Source organism: Crinia signifera, chromosome 2 (genome assembly GCF_055691185.1).
Source record: "Crinia signifera chromosome 2, ASM5569118v1, whole genome shotgun sequence".
Taxonomy (NCBI): domain Eukaryota; kingdom Metazoa; phylum Chordata; class Amphibia; order Anura; family Myobatrachidae; genus Crinia; species Crinia signifera.
The window spans coordinates 230,691,318-230,714,348 of record NC_139218.1 but is presented as its reverse complement, the minus strand read 5'-3'; the positions used below and the strand labels follow the sequence as shown (position 1 = coordinate 230,714,348).

The window sequence follows — 23,031 nt, the reverse complement described above, 5'->3', positions numbered from 1 at the left end:
TGCTGATGTAATGCCTGTATACTTCAGGGATCTGCTGTCTTGGTAGTCATATAGTGAAGTTTCGGTGGTCATATATTGAGATTGTTATACTAGAGCGCACCTAACAGTTCAAAGCAGTCTGCAAATAGCATTATATTCAATCCTGGGTCCCGACTGTCGGTACGCCCCAACTGTCGTTTTGCTCACCTGTTATTCGTCAGGAAAGACAGCATTAAATAGGCACTCACCGCTATTTCCCCTATAGGAAATAGCGGAGGGAGATTAAATACTCCCTTATGTGTGGGGATATCCTTAAATTTTGTCTTGCTCTACCATTGCCTAAGCTTAATAAAGAGGTGTACACATGGAGCAATTCTTCTCAGTGATTTTAACTACATCATCAAAATCACTTAGAAGGGTTCCCTAAATCGCCCCGTGTGTACACAGTGGGCGATAGTGATACGCTATTACCCGGCCAAATAGACACTGCATGCAAGAATTGTTTTACTAGATTTGCAGTGCTGCTATCATGACAGCATCAACCCCAAACTATGCAGCAAACATGTCTAAAATACAAATTATGCTCCATAAAGATCCACACCATTAAATTAAAAAAATTTAAATGTTAAACAAAATAACAAATACTAAAATTGGAAATTAACAAATTAATAAACAAATGCAATTATAATTTAAGCAAATGTATTTCTGACTTTGGTATTGTGTAGTACCCTTTCAAGTTATTTTTTAATAATGGGATCCCTTTAAAATGACCATATTTGTACATTTATCATTCCATTATTGGGGATAATTTTCCCATTGTTTATTTCAGGCAGCATTCCTTTTCCAGCTGCAGACACGATATTTACTGAGCCAGGTATTTCTCTATACATTTTACACTATTTAGTTGATAAGACTTGACTCGTTTCTGGTTAACTTTGTAGTACAGGTTGAGTATCCCTTATCCAAAATGCTCTGGACCAGGAGAATTTTGGATAACGGATTATTCCGTATTTCGGAATATTTTAATATTTTAATGATGTATTTTGAAGTATCTTGCATTTATGCTGTATAAACACATAATATACACACAAATATATTTTATTACCACATAAAATACACACAAATATATTTTAATTGTTCAAAAAACAAGGTTTCAAAACGTGAAACAAAATGTGTGTACTATCTCAGCACTGAATTTGAATGCCAAGCAATCATTGTCTTGCACATATATAGTGCCAGTTACATATCATGTCCCCAGTGATGCTGTTACAAATGTCCCCAGTGAGTTTTTAGCAAAAAAAATTTTTTTTTTCACTTTCTGGAATGTCCGTATTTCGGAATAATTCGGATAACGGATATTCGGATACGGGATACTCGACCTGTAGTAGTAATGGTGGTAAAAATATTCCTGGATGATGATTGTACAGTACTGAAGTGACGATAAAATCACAATTTTGCAACGCTGTGCGATTCAGAATGTATTAAATATTATTTTGTTATCCATTCAGGATAATAATATCAGCCAGTACTGGTTCTCTTGCAGCCAACATCGTATCGTCTGTATACGTATAGTGCCTCCCTGTAATTGTCCTCTATCACCATGCTGATTTTTGTATGAGAGTATATGGGTGAAATTTAATAGGATGAAAGATTCATAAAGGGAGTGTTTTGGTAAGAAATCTCCAGTATTTTTAAAGCGGCAATCATTTACACTTCATAATTAAACTGCTTTTGCAGTGTAAATGATTGCCGCTTTTAAAAAAAACTGAAGATTTCTTACCAAATCTCTCACTTTCTGAATCTCTCATCCTATTAAACTTCCTCCATCTTTCTGAGGATGTATTGAGACCACTCTAGCAAAACAAATATATACATAATCCAATGCTTGTAAATAATTGCAAAACAGCAATAAAAACTGCATTATAAAGTGCCATTTTAAGTTTTTCCTTTTCCTGTACTGTAGCTGAATATGACATTAGGATTGATTCAATAGGGCTATTCTAATCTGTGCCCTGCCAAGTTGGAGGATGCTGTTCTCGCAAGTGTTTAGTCTCGAGTACCAGCATTTTCTGACTTAAGTGCCCCGTGGTGATGCTTTTTGCGCCATGCTAGGGCTTAAAACAGCATTGCCCCCCCCCCCCCCCAATTTTGTTGGATATCTGCTCGCACCCCAGAAATCCACTAGTCAGAGTTAGAAGCGCGCTGATTAGAAAAGCTGCAGGAACTCCCGCCGCTATTCACTGTGCACCGTGTTGAATTGACCCAATTGTGACTTAGGGCCTTATTTAGAGATGAATGCAGAAACACAGCCGCTGCACCTTTGTGTGCAGCAGCTGTTCTAAAATATGTAAGCAGCATGAGGCATCTTGAGTAGAAAGATGCACTGCTTGCTTTTGTGATTTGCTGCTACCTTCAAAGATGCAGCTTAGGATCACTCCACTTGGGTTAGATGCATTATTTTGGTCTCAGCAGCCCTCAAAAATGGTGCCAACAAGCTACCCATCAATGCTCAGTCCTGGGTGCTGTGGCTTAGGGGCACTGCGTATGATCTTGTGGATCCAGTTCTGCACATGCGCTGTGCTGCATCTGTATATGTGCACAGCTTATTCCAAGGGAGGTGTACATAAACTGTTGCATTTTGCGTAAATCTCTGAATTAGGCCCTTATCTGCATGAACATGAGGCATCTGAATAATCCTCAGGTTACTTAGGCTGTCCAGCGACTTCCCCCTGCTGGAGCCAGGGAAGCTGCGAAAACCTAGCCACTGGAATAGGCATGCTCAGAATAGGTGGGCATGTCACCACAACCCTTAAAAGGCATGCTGTGGCTAGGGTCCCTGTGACTGTTGTTACAGACACAGATCTGCACATATGCAGTACAGCTCATACACCTGCTCACATTCCAAATAACGGCAACATACATACGTTTGTGTACATCTCTGAATCAGACCCATTAAAACTTATAAGTAATTGATAGTAATAATTGAATGTTTTTAAGTTTGCTGTTATAAGCTTGACTAAGAGAATTGTTTTCATTGTATTCCAGGGTATAATATGGCCGCAGGTCATTACTGGCCTTGTTGTAAACCTCGTTAATATTGCTGTGAATGCCATCTTTATGTTTGGTCTGAATCTGGGAGTAATGTGAGTAATCATGCATTCAATCGAATTGCTACTATGATATTTATCCCTACATTGTCCATCCTTATGTTTTGTCATTAATTGGTCAAACTGACCATAGGGCTGCGAAATCGTATCTCGGATATGTTTATGCACATAATTAGGCATGTAAGATCTGTGAGGTTGGCTGATGATTTCATTAGTGAGATTTCTAATGATCGCCTACATAGTTATGTGTGGTTTCTTGCCAACCGCATCCACGCTATCTTGTTGTACATATGATATCTCCCATATAGACTTACGGGGACTATACGTATACCTATTCTGACCAAAAACTTATTGAGGACAGTGGTCCTTATTCTGATCACTTCGCTAGGACCAATGCATGGGCTGAAGCAAATGTACCAAACCCATGCCTAGCAAATGGATCGCCGGCGCCGCCCATTCGCATCCATTCAAATGCCTGTGGGAACCTCCCCCATCATTCAATGGTCAGCGATCATTGAATAATGTGGAAAGCGCTCGACCATGCATGAGTGGTCTAGACCACTCGTACATATCAGCAAAGAAAAGCAGGTATATGGGCAGGAAGCTGACATCCGGTTAAGTCAGCTGTCCGTCCCACACACGCACGTCACGACCGCATTTCCATCCGCACACCCTGTGTTTTCATGAAATGCAGGGCGTGCGCATATGGTTATGGCCCTGATCAGGCCACAACGCCCCTCTCCACCCCCTGGTCGGAAGGCCAGGAGCGAACACTCGGCAACCGGACTTCTCGATGAGTTTGCTCGCTTACTGCGTACAGACATGCGCAGAAATGGTCATAACATCAGAACACTGGCCGAATATGTGTCCAAATGAAGCGATCAGAATAAGGGCAAGTGAGTGGTGGCTTTTTTACATACAGAGAGATCATTGATTGGCACAATATGTATTTTTTGTCATCAGATCAGGTAATCGTTAGCGCTGATGTACGGCCCCTTATTAGGTAGGGATGGGCTGTTTTTTGTATATATGCAGTATGCTTAGTAGTTTTACACCAGTTGAATCTTAAACACTAATCGGATATACATATTACATTTATGATTATCTTAAAGTGGTCATAAATTATATTAAGTCTTTTATCTTAGTCATTACTTAAAATATTTTATCTAGGCATGTACATGTGCAATTGTTGAACAAAATACTTCAAAGAAATCATCACAAAGCACTGCTGTAAGTTTTGCAGTACTGTATGTTGTGTGTGGAGTGTTCCCCTTTATTGTACTAAGAAATCCTTAACCGTCTGAAAACTTATTTTGATTGACATGTATATTCCTGACTGATATACGATATCTGCCACAAAGTAAACTTATGGTGTGTACACACGTTAGATGTGCCTTAAGATCCTATCCACGATCTGATCAGATAGGATCGTGGATAGGATCTTAAGGCACATCGGATTTGCATCCTATCTTGACTATATATAGTGCAGATCTGCACTATATAGACAAGGCAGCCAAGACTTTCTGGCTTCCGGTACATGAACGCGCATCGGGATCGGATCGGGATCGCAAGGGTTAAAACCCTTGCGATCTGCATCCGATGTTGATCCGATGCCGATCCGATGTTGACTATATCGTCAACATCGGAAAGGAAATCGGACCGTGTGTACACAGCATTACATTTCTATGATGGCACTCACAAGGAAAGCAAAAACTTTGTTAAATTATATGCGGAAATTCATCATGTGACTAACGTAAACTAAAGTAGTCTGATTTGTTTTCTTATGTTGTGACTTTTACTTATTTATCTTATTTTTGTTTGATTTTTTTAGGGGATCAGCTTGGGCAAACACAATATCCCAATTTTCAATGTCTGGTGTGCTTTTAGTCTATATAATTTTGCGAAAATTACATATTTCAACATGGGGAGGTATGTGAGTATGAATAAAATGAAAAGGAAATGAACTCAAGTCAGCCACCAAATAATGACATACTGTACAAAGCATTTTTTGATTTTATGTCAATCTCAAATCGGTACTTGTTTCCTAGCACGGCGCCCGTCGGGTCCCATCGCATACCATAACTTAAGGTATGCGATGGGACTCGATCAGACCCGACCGACTTGATTTTAGGGCTTTAAAGACGTTTCCCGTACAATTAAAAAATCGGTCGCATCGCATGCCATTATAATGGCATGCGATGCCACGCGACCGACCCGATTTTTACATTGGACCCAATGTAAAAATGGTCCCTGAGACCCGATTTTACATTGGACCAATGTTTAAAGCCCCCCAGACCCGATTTTTTATTGTATTCCCACCCTGATGGTTAATTAATTATTATTATGTCAAATGGCCCCCCATTGTTAATGCAACGCCACAGTCAACGTCAACCCGAAGCATAGTGAGCCCAGCTAGCCCGCGGCGAGCCCAAATGCCCCCCCCATTGTTAACGCCACCCGAAGTGTGGTGAGCGCAGCGAGCCGGCGAGGGGCAGCGTTACGTGTCCTCCGACCTTTTCATACCCCCACTATCCATGTCGGCGTGGAGTTGATCTTATATAGTGTGGCGAGCCACCGAGCCCAATAGCCCATAATCGACTCCACGCCGACGTGGATAGTGGGGTATGAAAAGGTCAGAGGACACCTATTTGACATAGTAATTACCCATCAGGGTGGGTATACAATTAAAAATCGGGTCTGGGGGCATTTAACATTGGGTCAAATGCAAAATCGGGTCTCAGGGACCATTTTTACATTGGAGTGGGTATACAATTAAAAATCGGGTCTGTGGGGGCATTTAACATTGTAATCAGCCATCAGGGTGGCTGTACAATTAAAAATCTGGTCGAATCGGTCGCATCGCGATCTGACCGATTTTTCCGACCCGATTTCATACAATTGAAATCGGTGGCGCCGTGCTAGGAAACAAGTACCCTCAAATCAATCTGAAACCGTCTAACTTTGTAGGGGTAGCCAACAGGAAACCCCCATATTTATCATTTGCTGGGTTTCAACTTCATTTGAAACCTGACATTGATGTCAGTCAGGTTTTCATTTCTAAATGTGCCGCTCCTTTTGAACTTTTAGTTCAAACCTGACAACAAATAAAAGTGATGACAAACCCAGAGAGAAGCATTGCACACATTATAGGGCACAATGCTTCTTTGCTGTAAAAAGCATGTAAATTGTTAAGAATTATAAAAAAAATGGCATGGGGTCCCCCTCAAAAGAGTAACAAGCCCTGACTTTTGAGCCCAATCTGGTAATGGAAATATTGTGTGTGGGGGGTGGGGCACCGGTCCAGTCTCTCCATATCTCTAGTGAACAGCACAGTTCTCTGTGAGCCCAGAGATTGGTCTGATACTTAGCCAGTCATGCCTAAAGTGCAGAAAAATAAATAGAAAATATCATTATGGATGCCACCCTGTATGAAGACCAGAATACTATTGAACAAGGGGACCAGCCACCAGCATGGAGTAGGTGAGTATGTAGTGTTAGTGTGTAGTAAGGAATTACTGAAGTTGATGTGTGGGTACTTCGGTTTGGTGTTCTTTTTTAAAGTAGGAGCTCAGGTGGCAGTGGTCCATTACTGTCTTGGAATGCTGGCACTTGTGGATCTCCAAGAGGGGCAGGCTTGTTGGGACCTGTAGTTTCACCTCTGTAAATACCAATATTACTTCTTCTTTTACACCATCAACCCCTTGCCCACTGCCACCAGTACCAGTATGGGCTCAGATTTCCTGGGCTGGTTACACTCTTTGGGGATACCCCAGGACATTTAAAAATATTAATAATTAACTGTTTCAAACACTTTTAACTCTTAAGAAGCTTGCACAGTTGGAAAACAATCGGCACACATCTTTTCAGTGCTGCCATTTACAACTGCACTGAAGCTTTTCTAAAAAGTAAAATCTGCATGTTCAAAAATGGCCACTGGATTATCAAATCCTTGGCCGTTTTTTACCAAACATGTGGATTTCGACTATCCAAGTATTTCCCGGCTATTGGAATTCTTCCATCAGTCAGAACACCGAATACTGATAAATTAATTGATGTCTAATTGGTCGTGATTCATTGTTGGAAACGGTCCGACAGTTGGAATCAAACATTGAATACCCCCCACTATCATACCCTCCAACTGTACTGATTTAGCCGGCACAGTACCATTTTTTACAGTCTGTACCAGCTAAATCAAAGTGTACCGAATGTACAGTTTTTTTTAGGCATCCGTCTTGGAGGTACTGTACACAGCGGCAGCTAATCATAAGTGGTGGTGTTATTGGAGGCGGGCGATGGGAAGGAGGGGCTGGCTGCAGAGTGAGGCTTGCACCGCGTCCAATCACAGCGCCGGGGGGGGAGGGGCGGGAAGCCGCGCTTCAGTCCACTGCTTTCAAGGGCGATTAGCAGTAACTGCAGCCCAGCCTCCGCTCCTGAGTGACAGCTCCGTTGGCCAATCGTCACACCCACCCTGCCTCTCAGCTTCGGATCAGCGAACAATTCCCGAGTCCCGACCAGACCTGCACAGTGCGCAATCTCCGTTCCAAGAGTGCAGTCACCGGCGACCTGACAGCGGCGGCAGCTAGAGCGAGCGGCTGACCAGCTGGTCCAGATTGCTAAAACTGGGTAACACACCTAGTCACTCACCAACTATTATATGCAAAGAAGTGGGACACTACATACATGAATCCTACGCTCCTGTAACTACTTACATACTGTATTTACCCATTTCTGTTATTCTCTCCCCAGTCGGGTGTCTTCCTCACAAGTCTGACTTATTGAATATTTTTTTAGGTCTATTATTATTATTCATGTCACTGTTGATGACACACCCATTTTACCCATGGCCACTCCCTTTTGCAAATGGCTACGCCCCTTCCTAATGTGTGCCAATTTTCGCCCATCAAATGTTGGGGGGGTATGCCCACTATCTGTGTTGGAATTGCTCTTGTGTTCAGTAACCTCTATTTTTCTAATTGTATTTCTGCTTTTAGGTTGGTCTAGAGATTGTTTGCAGGAATGGGGCACCTTTGTGCGTCTGGCCATACCTAGCATGCTTATGACATGCATTGAATGGTGGAGCTTTGAAATTGGAGGATTCTTAGCAGGTTGGGCCCTATGTAATATTTCTACCAGCAGATTTTCCCCTTTTAGATTAATACAAGAAGAGCTGGGGGCATTTTAACTAGTTACAAATGTTCTTCATTCTTTATATCATACACAATAAGGGCTATGATTGCAGAAGTTGGGACATAGGGCCTAATTCAGACCTGTTAGCAAGGCCACAATTGTTGCATATGAGCAAAACCATGCAACCCTGCAGGTGGGGAAAATGTAACATGTGCAGAGAGAGTTAGATTTGGGTGGGATGTGTTGAAACCTCAATCTAAATTGCAATGTGAGAATAAATCAGCCAGTATTTACCCTGCACAGAAACCAAATGATTGACCCAAATCTATCTATATGCACATGTTACATCTGCCCCACCTGCAGTGCAGCATGGTTTTGTCCATATGCAAAAATTGCAGCCTTGCTAACTGGTCTGAATCAGGTCTATATACATTGTGGAACAATGTGTTGCTGCTTCAGAGCACTGAGGTCTTTTTCTAAAAGCATCCTATCTCTGTGTGAGGTTTATATATTCTCTGAGGGCTTGTGTAGGTTTCCTCCTGTAATCCATTGTTTTAGTGTATACAAGTGCTGCTTACAGTAAACTGTATGCGCTGTACAAATAACTGTAACAATAATGTTGGGATGAGTTGAATTAAATATAATTTAGAGCTTAGTGGTCCTTAACACTTTGCTTAGCATTTGGACCTGTATTTCTCTTTAGGTGTTATTAGTGTTGTGGAACTTGGTGCACAGGCAATAATGCTGGAGCTGGCAACTCTTGCTTTCACGGTAAGTTTTTTTTTATTGTCCTTTAAGCAGGCAGGTGTTATTTTACATTAAAGAACTCTCTTATTTTGATCAATGTAACTGTGTTCTCTCGGTTTTCAATTCGGTTAACTCAAGCGATTGCTCCTATAATTAATTTATTACATTTAACAATGCTGGGAAGCTTTACAATGCAGTGACGTTACTTGTCAATACCATAATGAATGAGTTCCATGCAGGGATAAATTTCTGCTTATTTCATATGCTAATAACTCTCCTGGGCAAAATTTTTCACCCTGAGTTTTAGCTTTTCCACATATGGTGGATAAAGATATACCTACTTTATTCATTTTCCATTTGTACAAAATTCAGACTGTACGGAAGGAGAGATGTCCAACCGGAAAAATGAAGGGGTAGGCACGGTTGGTCAGCTCATTAACACTTATAAACCACTATATTATTCAGAAGCTGTTGCCACACATTCCATAATTAGTATTTTCAATTTTTCTTTTGTATAGTCCCAACATTATGTAAGTATATTATCTAGACTCATCCCAGTGGGGGATTAGGACAATATCATCATACGGTACTTGTTTCCTAGCACGGCGCCCATCGCATACCATAAGGCATGCGATGTGATGTTAGCCAATGTTATACAATTTCAAATTGTATACCATCGAATTGTATGCCATATACAATGGTATACGATTTTAAATTATATAAGCACCCTAATGGGTATTTTCAATGTTAAATGTGCCCCCTATAATATAAATAATTGTATAAGCACCGTAATAGGTGCTTACAATGTTTAAAGCACCCCCACGCCACCCGTACCACGAGAACCTGAAGCGTCCTCCGACCTTTTCATACCCCCACTATCCACGTCCGCGTGGAGTTGATTTTATATAGTGTGGTGAGTGCAGTGAGCCACCGAGCCCGAAGCGTGGCGAGGGGACGCGGAATACATGTGAAGTAATGTGGGTCCCCTCGCGGGGGTCGCTGCGCTCGCCACGCTTCGGGCTCGCTGCGCTCGCCACACTATATGAAATCAACTCCCCACCGACGTGGATAGTGGGGGTATGAAAAGGTCAGAGGATGCGTACTGCCGCCCCTCGCTGGATCGCTGCGCTCGCCACGCTTCGGGTTGGCGTTGATAGTGGTGGTGGCGTGGGGGTGCATTTAACATTGTAAGCACCTATTAAGGTGCTTATAAAATTAAAAATCGTATAGGGGGACCATTTAACATTGAAAAGACCCATTAGGGTGCTTATACAATTTCAAATCGCATCGCATTGCATTGTATGCCATATACAATGGTATACAATTTAAAATTGAATACAATGCCATACGACTAAATATCGTGGGTGCCGTGCTGGGAAACAAGTACCCATCATACTATAAGCCATGTTCCCTCTAATTTTATGAAGGCTGAGTGCGGCAAAAGATTTTGGCTGTGCAACTTTGGAAGGAAATTTACATTTTTGTGCATCACTTATATATATAACTGGAAAACGACGTTCAGCATTTGTGTTAACTTAACTTCAAAATGATATTAAACATTCAAAAAATATAAACATTCAAAACACAGCACACAATGTAGTTAATGGGTGAAACATACATTAATTGAGTCCACAACTGCAAAAAGGGGACCACTGCTGCTAACAGTCTCTCCAGACTTGCTGTAAGAGTCTTAATAACCAGGGTCCATCACTCCGGCAGGTTTTTGCTATACTGTATTTGCCTTTTATAAGGTGGGCGGGCGGCCTTTGTGCGCTCTGTTGTAATGTCTGTGCGCGCGCTTGGGGAGTTGCACACAGCTTAGAGGTAACACTGACTATGGGCAGTATTCAATGAGAAAAGTTCTCCGTGTTTTGTGGAGAACTTGTGCTTTGTTCGCCTTGGACGGAGCATTTTGCTCTCCAAAAGCGAGCAACCCTATTCAATGTGAAATGTTCTCCGTCTTTCTAAGTGACTTTCTCCGTGTCTCCACGTGTAGCAATTCTCCATCTTTTGATGGAGAGCTGGAATGTGAACTTTTAAACTAAAAGGTTTTTTTAAGAAATTTTGGTGTAAAAAAATCAGTTTTTTTTTCTGTGAAGGGGCATGTTATTTTTATTCATGTGCTTATAGCACATGAATATATATTTAATTTAAAAAAAAATATTTTTTTTAATTTTATTTATTTATTTTTTTACACAGTGCAGCCAGCAGGGGGCCGGAGCGCTCGAGCCGCTCATTAGATATTCATATATTCACTGCACCCGAACGTAACTATGCACAAACGGGTGCAGTGAATACTGGGTCCCCCGCTGGCTATAGGGGGGTGCAGCCTGGGTCCTGGAGAGCCCCCCTCCCCTCCACAGTCCTCTGGAGCAGCCAGGGAGACTTTAATCTCTCTGGCTGCTTCCGGCTCCCTGAAAGCTCCCTGCTCCCTGCAGGGGTTAAGACTCTCCGCGAGTGGCGGAGAGCATCAGCCACATTGAATAGAGGGAGCAGGAGTGGCAGAGAGCCCTCCGGAACACGGAGAGTGCATGGAGAGTGAAATAAAACGCTCTCCATGCACGGAGAACTTTTTCATTGAATATTGCCCTATAAGGTTCCCAGAACCTCTCTGGAAAACACCTTCTTGGTCAGGCTTGATGCAATGGCTAGAACATTTTCCTTCTTTAACTACTGAGGACCTTATTCTGCTTGCCCCAAATGTAATCAAATTTCAGCAGACTTATACCATTGGCTCTGGTCTTGCCCCACCATTAAGCGATTTTGGGTCCGGATTTTGGGCTTACTATAGATCACTTAGGTGCAGATATATTAAGCCTTAAAGGGGTGTACACACGCTTCAATTTTGACAGGTTTTCAATTTGATTTTGCTTATAGAAGCAAAATCATATCGAAATCTAACGGTTTTTAATAGAGCATACACATGGTAATATTTGCTCTATTTTTCTATTCGATTTTGCTTCTATAAGCAAAATCGAATAGAAATTAAATCGAAATCTAATGCTTTTATTAGCATTCGATGCAGATTCGATCCCCCGTGTAGTGGAAATCGAATAGAAAAAAAGTCTTGGTATGCAAGACTATCTAGTGCAAATCTAATGTAGATAGTGCAAAGCTTATGAGTTTACTGCTGCATTCGATTTGATCCAGATTCGATTTCAATCTCTTGCATGTAGGATCAGGAACACTGTGACATCGAATCAAAATCGAATAGCAAATCGAATAGTGCAAATCAAATAGTAAATCAAATGGAGATAAGCAAAAATCAAAAAGGAGTAGAAAAAAACGTCAAAATAGGCCAAATCTACTCGAAATCGAATTTAACCCTTTCCCGACCGGGCGTTTTTTGTTAACTTTTTTTTTTTTTTCCTCCTCGCGTTCAAATAAGCGTAACTTTTTTAATTTTCCGGCTATATAGACACATGAGGGCTTTTTTTTTGCGGGACAAGTTGTACTTTTTAATGGTACCATTTACTATACCGTATAATATTCTGGGGAATCAGGAAATAATTCAATGTGGGGTAAAAAGGAAAAAAAACGCAATTCCACAATTTTGCGCTGGTTACGGTTTTTTTGGAGTTCATAGTTCGTTTAAAATGATGGGTTATCTTTATTCTATGGGTCGTTACGATTCCGGTGATACCAAACTTATATAGTTTTCGTTACGTTTTACCACTAAAAAAAAAATAGAAAATTTTACGGTTTTTCTAATTTGCGTCGCGTCGCCATGTTCTGCGGCTTATAACTTTTTTATTTTTCCACCAACGGACCTGGGTGAGGGCTCATTTTTTGCGGGCTGAAGTGTACTTTTTAATTAATACCATTATGGGATATGTGCGACTTTCTGATCTCTTTTATTTACATTTTTTTGGGTAGGCGATGCGACCAAAAAAGGTAGTTTTGGCGTTGGGAATTTTTTTCCGTTTACGCCTTTAACCGTGCGGGATAACTAATGTTATATTTTAATAGATCGGACTTTTAGGAACGCGGCGATACCAAATATGTTTATTTTTTTATTTTTTATTTATTTTTATTTGTGAAATGGGGAAAGGGGGGTGATTTGAACTTTTAATATATTTTTTTTTTTTACTACAAGGCCCCCTAGTGTACTTGACCACTAGGGGGCGCGATCGCCTGTACTAGGTTCAGCCATAGAGCTCTATGGCTGAACATAGTGATTTTCAGCACTTCCTATTACATCCTGCCTCAGGCAGGATGTAATAGGAATGCTGACATGGCCAGCACAGGGGTCTACATTAGACCCCTGGCTGCCATGGCAACCGATCGGCACCCTCCGATCTCGCCGCGGGGGGCCCCGATCGGCGCCGGAGGGGGGCGCCCCCCCTCCGATCAGCTATTTAAGCACTCCGGGCGCTTTGCCCGCGGTGCTTAAAGGGTTAAACGGCCACGATCTGCGAACTCGCCGCTCGTGGCCGTGAGAGCAGGTACCTGGCTGTAATATACAGCCATTACCTGCTCTCTTTCAAGCCAGCTCACTCCGTGAGCTGGCTTGATTCCCCCGCAACCGTCATATGACGTACATGTACGTCATATGTCGGGAAGGGGTTAAAAAAACATTGAATCGAACTGTGTGTATGCACTAAAAGACGCTTTTGATCTGCATTCGATTCGATTTGCATTCTGGTTTTCAGTATATCGAAAAGACAGGCAAGGAAGGCAGGCAAGGAAATATTGGGTACTTGTTTCCTATCTGGGCGCCCGCTAAGTTAATTGCGCACCATGCTATTCTCCGTAGAGAAATCGGATCGCATCGCATCGTACACATACACGATATTGAACGATGCGATCCGATTCGATTTCCCATAGGAAACAATGTTAAATGGCTCAATTTAGCCAAATTATCATAGGAACAATAGGAAATGGGCCAAAAACACCCCTGAACATTGAAATGTCCCCCCAAAAGTAGTTGACGCCACCCCGCCATCAACGTGAACCCGAAGCGTGGCGAGCGCAGCGAGCCCGCGAGGGGCGGCGGTACGCGTCCTCCGACCTTTTCATGCCCTACTATCCACGTCGGCGTGGAGTGAGAATAGAATAGTGTGGCGAGCGCAGCGAGCCACCGAGCCCGAAGCGTGGCGAGCGCAGCGAGCCCCGCGAGGGGACGCGGATACCTTCACAGGTAAACGCGTCCCTTCGCGGGCTTCCCAGGTGTCCGCGTCGCCATGGACACCTGGGAAGCCCGCGAGGGGACGCGTATAACTGTGAAGGTATCCGCGTCCCCTCGCGGGGCTCGCTGCGCTCGCCACGCTTCGGGCTCGGTGGCTCGCTGCGCTCGCCACACTATTCTATTCTCACTCCACGCCGACGTGGATAGTAGGGCATGAAAAGGTCGGAGGACGCGTACCGCCGCCCCTCGCGGGCTCGCTGCGCTCGCCACGCTTCGGGTTCACGTTGATGGCGGGGTGGCGTCAACTACTTTTGGGGGGACATTTCAATGTCCAGGGGTGTTTTTGGCCCATTTACTATTGTTCCTATGAGAATTTGGCTAAATTGAGCCATTTCACATTGTTTCCTATGGGAAATCGAATCGGATCGCATCGCATCGTTCAATATCGTGTATGTGTACGATGCGATGCGATCCGATTTCATTACGGTGCCGTACGTAGAAAACCTGGGCGCCCAGATAGGAAACAAGTACCAAATATTGAATTTGATCCAGTAAATCGAATGTGTCTTGAATGCACATTGAAATCGATATCGAATGCAAAAGTGCAGAACAAATGTGAAATCGAATGGAAAGCAAAGGCCAAATAAAAAGGGATTGGAATGGGGAAATTGAAAGCAAATCGAAATTGAATCAAAAGTAAATCGATGCGTGTGTACACACCATTAAAGAGATGAACCCAAGGGTGATAAAGAGTAATAAACATTCAGCCAATCAGCCCCTAACTGCCATGTTATAGGCTTGGTTTCATAAATGCCAGTTAGAAGTTGATTGGATGGACATTTATCATTCTTTGTCATCCTCACGTTTATCTCTCTTTAAGGCCTTATACATCTTACCCTTAATTATTTATGGCCCACATACCCTAGAATGGGCCATTTTTGTCCTTCTACCTCCCAATATTAGAATTCCTAGGGATTGTTCAAACATTTTTTATTAGTAGTCTCATCAGCTCTTTCTAAAGCCATTCTACAATTATTGATACAAAATACTTCACCAACTCTTAATGTTGAAGGATAAGCTTTTTTTATATTTCATATGAATCCGCTTGAAGCATCTCTTCAAAAAGTAATCTGCACAAAATTTTTTATGAGCGTTTCATAGAGGTTCTGACAGTTTCTACCAAAGAGGCTATAATGTACGCCAATGTTTGAAATACATATTCTTCTCAACAGCCCTCCAATATCATTTGAATAAATATATATTCATAGACCAGGACTTAGTTATTTCTCAGATTTGTCAGTACAATGATTTTATTCTATAGTATGTTTACTTTAATACTTTGAAATAATTGTCATAACTCTGTGATATTATAATTTCTTTACTGTATTTGTCACATGCTGGAGCTTCAATAAAAGAAAATATTGAAACAATAATTGTGGGTACTTATGTATTATCTGGGCGCCCGATTTTTTCATTGCATGCCTCTACTTAAGGCATGCGATGCGATTTTTCATTGTAAAGACCCGATTTTTAATTGTATAGTCACCCATGGGTGATTTCATACCCCCACTATCCAACTACGCATGGAGTTGATTTTATATAGTGTGGCGAGCGCAGCGAGCCACCGAGCCCGAAGCGTGGCAAGCATAGCGAGCCCCGCGAGGGGACGTGGATTACTTTACATGTATTCTGCGTCCGCTCGCCACACTATATAAAATAAACTCCATGCGTAGTTGGATAGTGGGGGTATTAAATCACCCATGGGTGACTATACAATTAAAAATCGGGTCTTTACAATGAAAAATCACATCGCATGAATTGTATGCCACTATATTGCATGCGATGCGATGTGATAAAAAAATCGGGTGCCCAGATATTACATAAGTACCTAATTGTGTGCCCTCAGTGTGGAATATGCCCCCTGTTTGCACCAGCATGTCTCTAGTTACTAGTATGTTCCCTGTGCTGCTATTGAAACAATATGAACTCTTCTGCCCACAGATACCTGTTGGATTCAGTGTGACTGCAAGTGTGAGGATAGGAAATGCTTTAGGCGCTGGAGATGTGGGGCAAGCCAAAACATCCTATAAAGTTGCTCTTCTGTGTATAGGTACCAGTATATATAGTTAGTTGAGACAAATTATTGCCTTGCATTTATAAGCAGATTTAAATGCAGAATTGTGCATTTGACACTTAGGGCCTGATTGCTGGTCTGCGAATGTTCGGAGACCAGCAATCAGTTTATTGCTGCCCCGTCAGGGTGCCCCCCCCCCCCCTCCCTGCAGGGCTGTGAATGCATTTGCAGCCATGCACGCAGGGGTAAAATCAATTCGCAATCACTGCTGTTGTGGTTGAGGTTTTTTTCACTCTTAATAGCCACCGAGTAAGTCTAGTCTATAGCGCTCAGTCTCCTCCACTGCTGGACTCCAGAGGGTAAGTATTTAAAAAATGGGTGCAGTGTGGGCCCCCTAAGACTCAGGGGCCCATGTGCACTGCACCATTATAGATATGCCACTGCTTATGATTTGTCCCCCTACGACTTCTTTGTGTTCCCATAAATGAAGTGCAAGAAGAGTGGAATTAGTTTTAAGTCACTTCAAGCTTTACTTACTCAGCGGCTGCGATAGAAACAGACTCTTCTTAAAATGCATGGCAACGCCTGTGTTTTTCCTGACACTCCCAGAAAACGTCCAATTACCACCCACAAACTCCGGCTTTCTGTCAATCTCCTTGGCCAGCCATCAAAAAAGTAGCAGGACTATATCGCAGGATGGCTGCACGCATGCATACTACAGGCCATAGTCTGCCCTGTGAATTTGCGATCAGGTCTGAATTAAGCTCTATGTATGTACAAGATAGTATGTTTAAAGTACCTTTCTAATCCAGTTTTTATTTTTCACAGGGTTTTGTGCTTTGTTAACTTGCACTTTGATGGCTGCACTAACAAATGTGGTTGCCTATATTTTTACCAATGACAGGTTTGTACATTTGTACTGCTAAAGATAATGTGTGACTCTTATAGGCTGATTCTGATTTTGCTGTGGCTTTGCCTTTATACTAATGCAGTTACAAAGCTCTGCCCTGGTGTATATCCATATATCCAAATGCGCACGGTCACCCACTGTTAGCATGCTGAAATCCCACTTAGTGTGTCTTTAGGTGCATAATGGGCAGCATCATCAAACTGTACACCTACTGTATGGCAGGTGCAGTTTCTCCGTCTGAGTACGGCCTCCCATGTGAGCAGGTGTGTGTTTCTGCATGCAACTGCATTCAGCAGCAGCCAAATTTGTTCTCAAAATGGGTAATCCTAACTTTGGTCTGCAAAAGAAAGGCATGCTAATCCCTACTTTACGTATTTTATATTTATATATATATATGCGGTAGGTAGTTCGGCACTGCTGCTGAATATTGGAAGAGTCCGTGGTGCCTCCCCTATAAATAATACTGCTCCAGGACCTTTATGAGCCGAATGAACAACTCCAATAAGGTGGGCGGCACTCCAACGGTGAAGGGTTAAATCAGGTGGTATTTATTTCAAACATGCCATAAGCCATATGCCAACATTTCGAGGCATTGAGCCTCTTTTTCAGGGCGTGCAAAGTGCTGCACTTTATTCTTCTATATTTGCACGCCCTGAAAAAGAGGCTCAATGCCTCAAAACGTTGGCATATGGCTTATGGCATGTTTGAAATAAATACCACCTGATTTAACCCTTCACCGTTGGAGTGCCGCCCACCTTATTGGAGTTGTTCATTCGGCTCATAAAGGTCCTGGAGCGCTATATATATATATATATATATATATATATATATATATATATATACTCCAAAGGAAAAGAGCACTCAGGAGACTTGGCATGAATTCAACATAACTGTATTAACGGTATGAACAGGACCGCAGCCCCTTCGTCAGATACCTACAGCCATGCCAAGTCTCCTGAGTGCTCTTTTCGTTTGGAGTTTACATGTGCAGTATTTGGGAGCAGCTGACTACATTAGAGTGCCGGCATAAGTGGATTGCTATATATATATATATATATATATATATATATATATATATACGCCAAGGGGGGTAGACCGCACTCACACTTTAAAGTTACAACTTGGGGGTGTTCAACAAAGAGGTTAATATGTGTCACCATATCCCTCAAACATAGTCCAGATTCCCAGAACACTTCCGTGTCAAGGATGTGAACACTCTCCTCTGAAATAACACTTCAAATGTTGATATCCATAGGAAAAGATTTTTAATCCAATAGTTTAACTTGCATCATGCCCCGACGTTTCGGTCCACATCAGACCTTTATCAAGGAGCCTACAATATAGTATAAAACAAAACAATTCGCTGCAGGAGTGTCCACACAGTATCACAAGTGGAAAAACAACTCAAACAACTTAAGTCATAAAAATTACATACTTTGATGATGGTCATAAACAGTTCAGCATAGCTTCACAGATTAGCCCTCGGAACGGGGGATCAGCTACATTATAGTGCTGCCTATGACTGACTTAAATACCCTGTTTAAAGTGGTCGATTTGGCGCCGATACTACGATCAGCGCGATAGTGCGCTGACGCAACTTCCGGTGAAACCGGAAGTGCGTCACCCGGAAGTACGTTCGGGTGGAACGCACAATTGAGCCGCACAGAGCCCGGAAGTCCCGGCGCTGTGTTATGGCTCATATAGCGATGAATATATTTATTCTATCGTGCACATACTGTTCAAAGCGGCTTCATGCAGCATATGAGTGATCAACTCAGTTCATGTCAGAAAAGTGTGTGATCGTGTGTTTATTATAATCCGACTGTCTGTCAGTGTGACGGAACGCTTGGGGTGACAGCGCCATCTATTGAGAAAAAGGCATAGTGTGCATGATTATGAGAACACATATATTCTACCTAAATACACCCGGTCTATTATCTTCTATAAACGATTTATAGACGATGTGTTCTTGATTTGGGACGGAGAGCAAGATGAATTTAATCAAATGGTCATTGACCTAAACGAACTCAGTTGCCCTATCAAGTTCACACATAGCATAGATGCCTGTTCTATCAACTTCCTGGACATCAATGTCAAGATCCAAGATAACACACTCCAAATAAGTCTGTATCGCAAAGATACAGATCGGAACACATTGTTGTTCACTACAAGCCAACACCCCCCTGCCTTGAAGGAGAACTTACCAATCTCGCAATATATGCGAGTGATCCGTAATAATACAAATATCGGAATCATGGAACAACAAATACTAGAAATGACCAATAGATTCAAGGAGAGGGGCTATTCCACACAAGCGTTGGATAGATGTCTCAGGAAAGCAAGGAAAAACATGCGCAAACAAAATCAAGCTACTAGTCCTGAGACCTCGACTAAAACAAATAAACGCATGATATATGTCAATACCTTCAATCATGCATCCAAGAAGATCAACAGCAGTATCAAAAAACATTGGTCCATTCTGTCTACTGATACCTCACTCAAATTACAGCAGTATCATCCCCCTATGGTTGCATATAAAAAAGGCCCCAACCTTAAACAGCTATTGATGAGGCCCACAACAAATCCCAACTCCGAAACAAAGACAACATGGCTATATTCCAAGCGTCCGGGCTGTTTCCGATGTGTAGGATGTACTACATGCAACAGCATGACTCCGGGTCCATCATTCCCCCATCCTCATTCGGGCAAGTCGATCAAAATTCGATACCACCTACACTGCCAGATGGACTTTGTTATATATCTATTGAGTTGCCCGTGTGGACAATCGTACGTAGGAATGACCACGCGGAAATTCCGCGAGCGGATGGCAAACCATCGAAACTCGATTCGAGCAGCCATGGAAACAGGGAAGGCTGAACTCCCAGTGCCACGCCATTTTTTGGCGGCAGGCCACCCGATATCTACACTCCGCTGTCGACTTATAGACTGGGTACCTCCCCCACCAAGAGGGGGTGACCGAGTCTTACTTCTCAATCAAAAAGACTGAATGCAGGTGGATTCATCAATTGGGGTCGTTATCCCCAAGAGGACTAAATGAGCATAACCCTCTATCTTTATTCTTGAGAGGGTGATTAAAAATGGTGTATGTACTGATAGGATAATTCTAGATTGCCTTTTCTTATATCTAGTTGGCTCTAACATCATGACTGTTCGACGAAATGTCGAGCAATGATAATTGATGGCCATCATAGACCATCAACCGTTACACTTAATACCCTATTGTCTATTGATAGTAGGTCCCTGGTAGGTCCATTTACATCTTGATAGCATTGGACAGTTGGACTTGGGTCCTAATGTTCCAATGCATTATTGGCACAACCCCAATAGGTGATTGATAGATATGTACTTCACCAACGTGAGAGGTTGCTGTTAAATTATCATTTACATTTGAGACTCACACCCACGTTTACATTACTGTGTGAATTTGTTTTTTTCAATAGTGTAAATTAATAAAATAAAAATAAAAATAAAAAGATATATAAAATATAAAAAATAAAAAATTAACAATAAATTTTTTTTTATAAAAAATATAATAAAACATAAAAATAATAAAACACCTATAAATTATTGTAATGAAATTAATACTGAGTGAATTTAATTGATATTGATTTAAATATGATCTATTTCCAATACACAATAGTACAAACTTATATCTTGTATCACCTTGAGGGGTTATAGTCTGACAGATAATACCCCTGCACATAGGATTCATAACGTGCTGATGCTGGCATTAGATTAAATATAAGCACACTATGCCTTTTTCTCAATAGATGGCGCTGTCACCCCAAGCGTTCCGTCACACTGACAGACAGTCGGATTATAATAAACACACGATCACACACTTTTCTGACATGAACTGAGTTGATCACTCATATGCTGCATGAAGCCGCTTTGAACAGTATGTGCACGATAGAATAAATATATTCATCGCTATATGAGCCATAACACAGCGCCGGGACTTCTGGGCTCTGTGCGGCTCAATTGTGCGTTCCACCCGAACGTACTTCCGGGTGACGCACTTCCGGTTTCACCGGAAGTTGCGTCAGCGCACTATCGCGCTGATCGTAGTATCGGCGCCAAATCGACCACTTTAAACAGGGTATTTAAGTCAGTCATAGGCAGCACTATAATGTAGCTGATCCCCCGTTCCGAGGGCTAATCTGTGAAGCTATGCTGAACTGTTTATGACCATCATCAAAGTATGTAATTTTTATGACTTAAGTTGTTTGAGTTGTTTTTCCACTTGTGATACTGTGTGGACACTCCTGCAGCGAATTGTTTTGTTTTATACTATATTGTAGGCTCCTTGATAAAGGTCTGATGTGGACCGAAACGTCGGGGCATGATGCAAGTTAAACTATTGGATTAAAAATCTTTTCCTATGGATATCAACATTTGAAGTGTTATTTCAGAGGAGAGTGTTCACATCCTTGACACGGAAGTGTTCTGGGAATCTGGACTATATATATATATATATAGTTTACATGTGCAGTATTTGGGAGCAGCTGACTACATTAGAGTGCCGGCATAAGTGGATTGCTATATATATATATATATATATATATATATATATATATATATATATATATACATATACAGGTTGAGTATCCCGTATCCGAGTATCCGTTATCCAAATTATTCCGAAAACCATACATTCCAGAAAGTGAAAAAAAAAAAATTTTTTTTGCTAAAAACTCACTGGGGACATTTGTAACAGCACTACTGGTGACATGATATGTAACTGGCACTATATATGTGCAAGAAAATGATTGCTTGGCATTCAAATTCAATATCTGAGATAGTACACAAATTTTGTTTCATGTTTTGAAACCTTGTTTTTTGAACAAATAAAATATATTTGTGTGTATTTTATGTGGTGATAAAATATATTTGTGTGTATTTTATGTGTTTATACAGCATACATGCAAGATACTTCAAAATACATAATTTAAATATTAAAATATTCCGAAATACGGAATAATCCGTTATCCAAAATTCTCCTGGTCCCGAGCATTTTGGATACGGGATACTCAACCTGTATATGAGATCAAACAGGCCATCAGGCAGCTGGATTCAGTATAATCAAATCTTAAGGAATTGTAAAGTGCAGTTCATCGGATATGGTCTCAAATTCCTCATACCACCTACCAACATCGAGTCCATGCCAAGAATAATCCATATATATATATATATATATATATATATATATATATATATATATATATATATATATATATATATATAGCAGATTTGGGGTCGGCACTCCTTACAACTGTAGAAACTTTGCCGGTGCCTTCACAAAAGATTTAAGATTAGTATCCAACGTGGGTGCCGCACCCACGTTGGATACTATATATATATATATATATATATATATATATATATATATATATATATAGGATAGTGAAGAAACAACAGCGGCACTCTGGGGATTTTTAGAAAAAATATATTTTCAGCAAAAAAAGCTTCCAACGTTTCGGGGTATGTGACACCCCTTTGTCAAGGTTATACGTGCAATAATAGGTACATACATGTGCTTACCTTTATCATAACAAGTGAGAAGAGTGAGCAAATCACGTTACTGCAGCGTGCTGGCATCAAACAAGAAACGGACAGTGAAAGGAAGTGGCCAGGCAATGGATATCCTGCTGTTGGAACGCAGCGTGGACAGCAAGCCTCAGGTCTCCTAGGAGACTAATGGTGATTGCAGCAAATGTGTCCGGTGTAACGAGATGCCAGCATCACCTGACGTGACTAGCTTACCCTAGGGTGAATATTAACATAAAAAGTGTATATTAGATAATAAAAACAGTGTAGAATCAACATGAAGATGCATTTAAAATAACGCAATATACCAGTGACAAAATCATCTATATAAAATAACGTGCTGTGACCAAATAGTGTTTAAATTATCTTAATAATACATGTAACATAGACA

The 23,031-nt window shown here is 41.5% G+C and overlaps 1 protein-coding gene across 2 annotated transcripts in view; it reads left to right on the top strand.

Moving 5' to 3' along the window:
* LOC146060604 (multidrug and toxin extrusion protein 2-like) overlaps positions 1-23,031 on the top strand; it is a 104,334-nt gene that overhangs the window by 64,297 nt on the left and 17,006 nt on the right. For both annotated transcript variants that reach the window (XM_083173991.1, XM_083173989.1), the window contains 7 exons: positions 809-853; positions 3,025-3,122; positions 4,918-5,015; positions 8,078-8,191; positions 8,917-8,984; positions 16,090-16,198; positions 16,991-17,066. In XM_083173991.1, the coding sequence (XP_083030117.1) occupies positions 809-853; positions 3,025-3,122; positions 4,918-5,015; positions 8,078-8,191; positions 8,917-8,984; positions 16,090-16,198; positions 16,991-17,066 (608 nt within the window). The remainder of the gene's footprint in view (positions 1-808; positions 854-3,024; positions 3,123-4,917; positions 5,016-8,077; positions 8,192-8,916; positions 8,985-16,089; positions 16,199-16,990; positions 17,067-23,031) is intronic.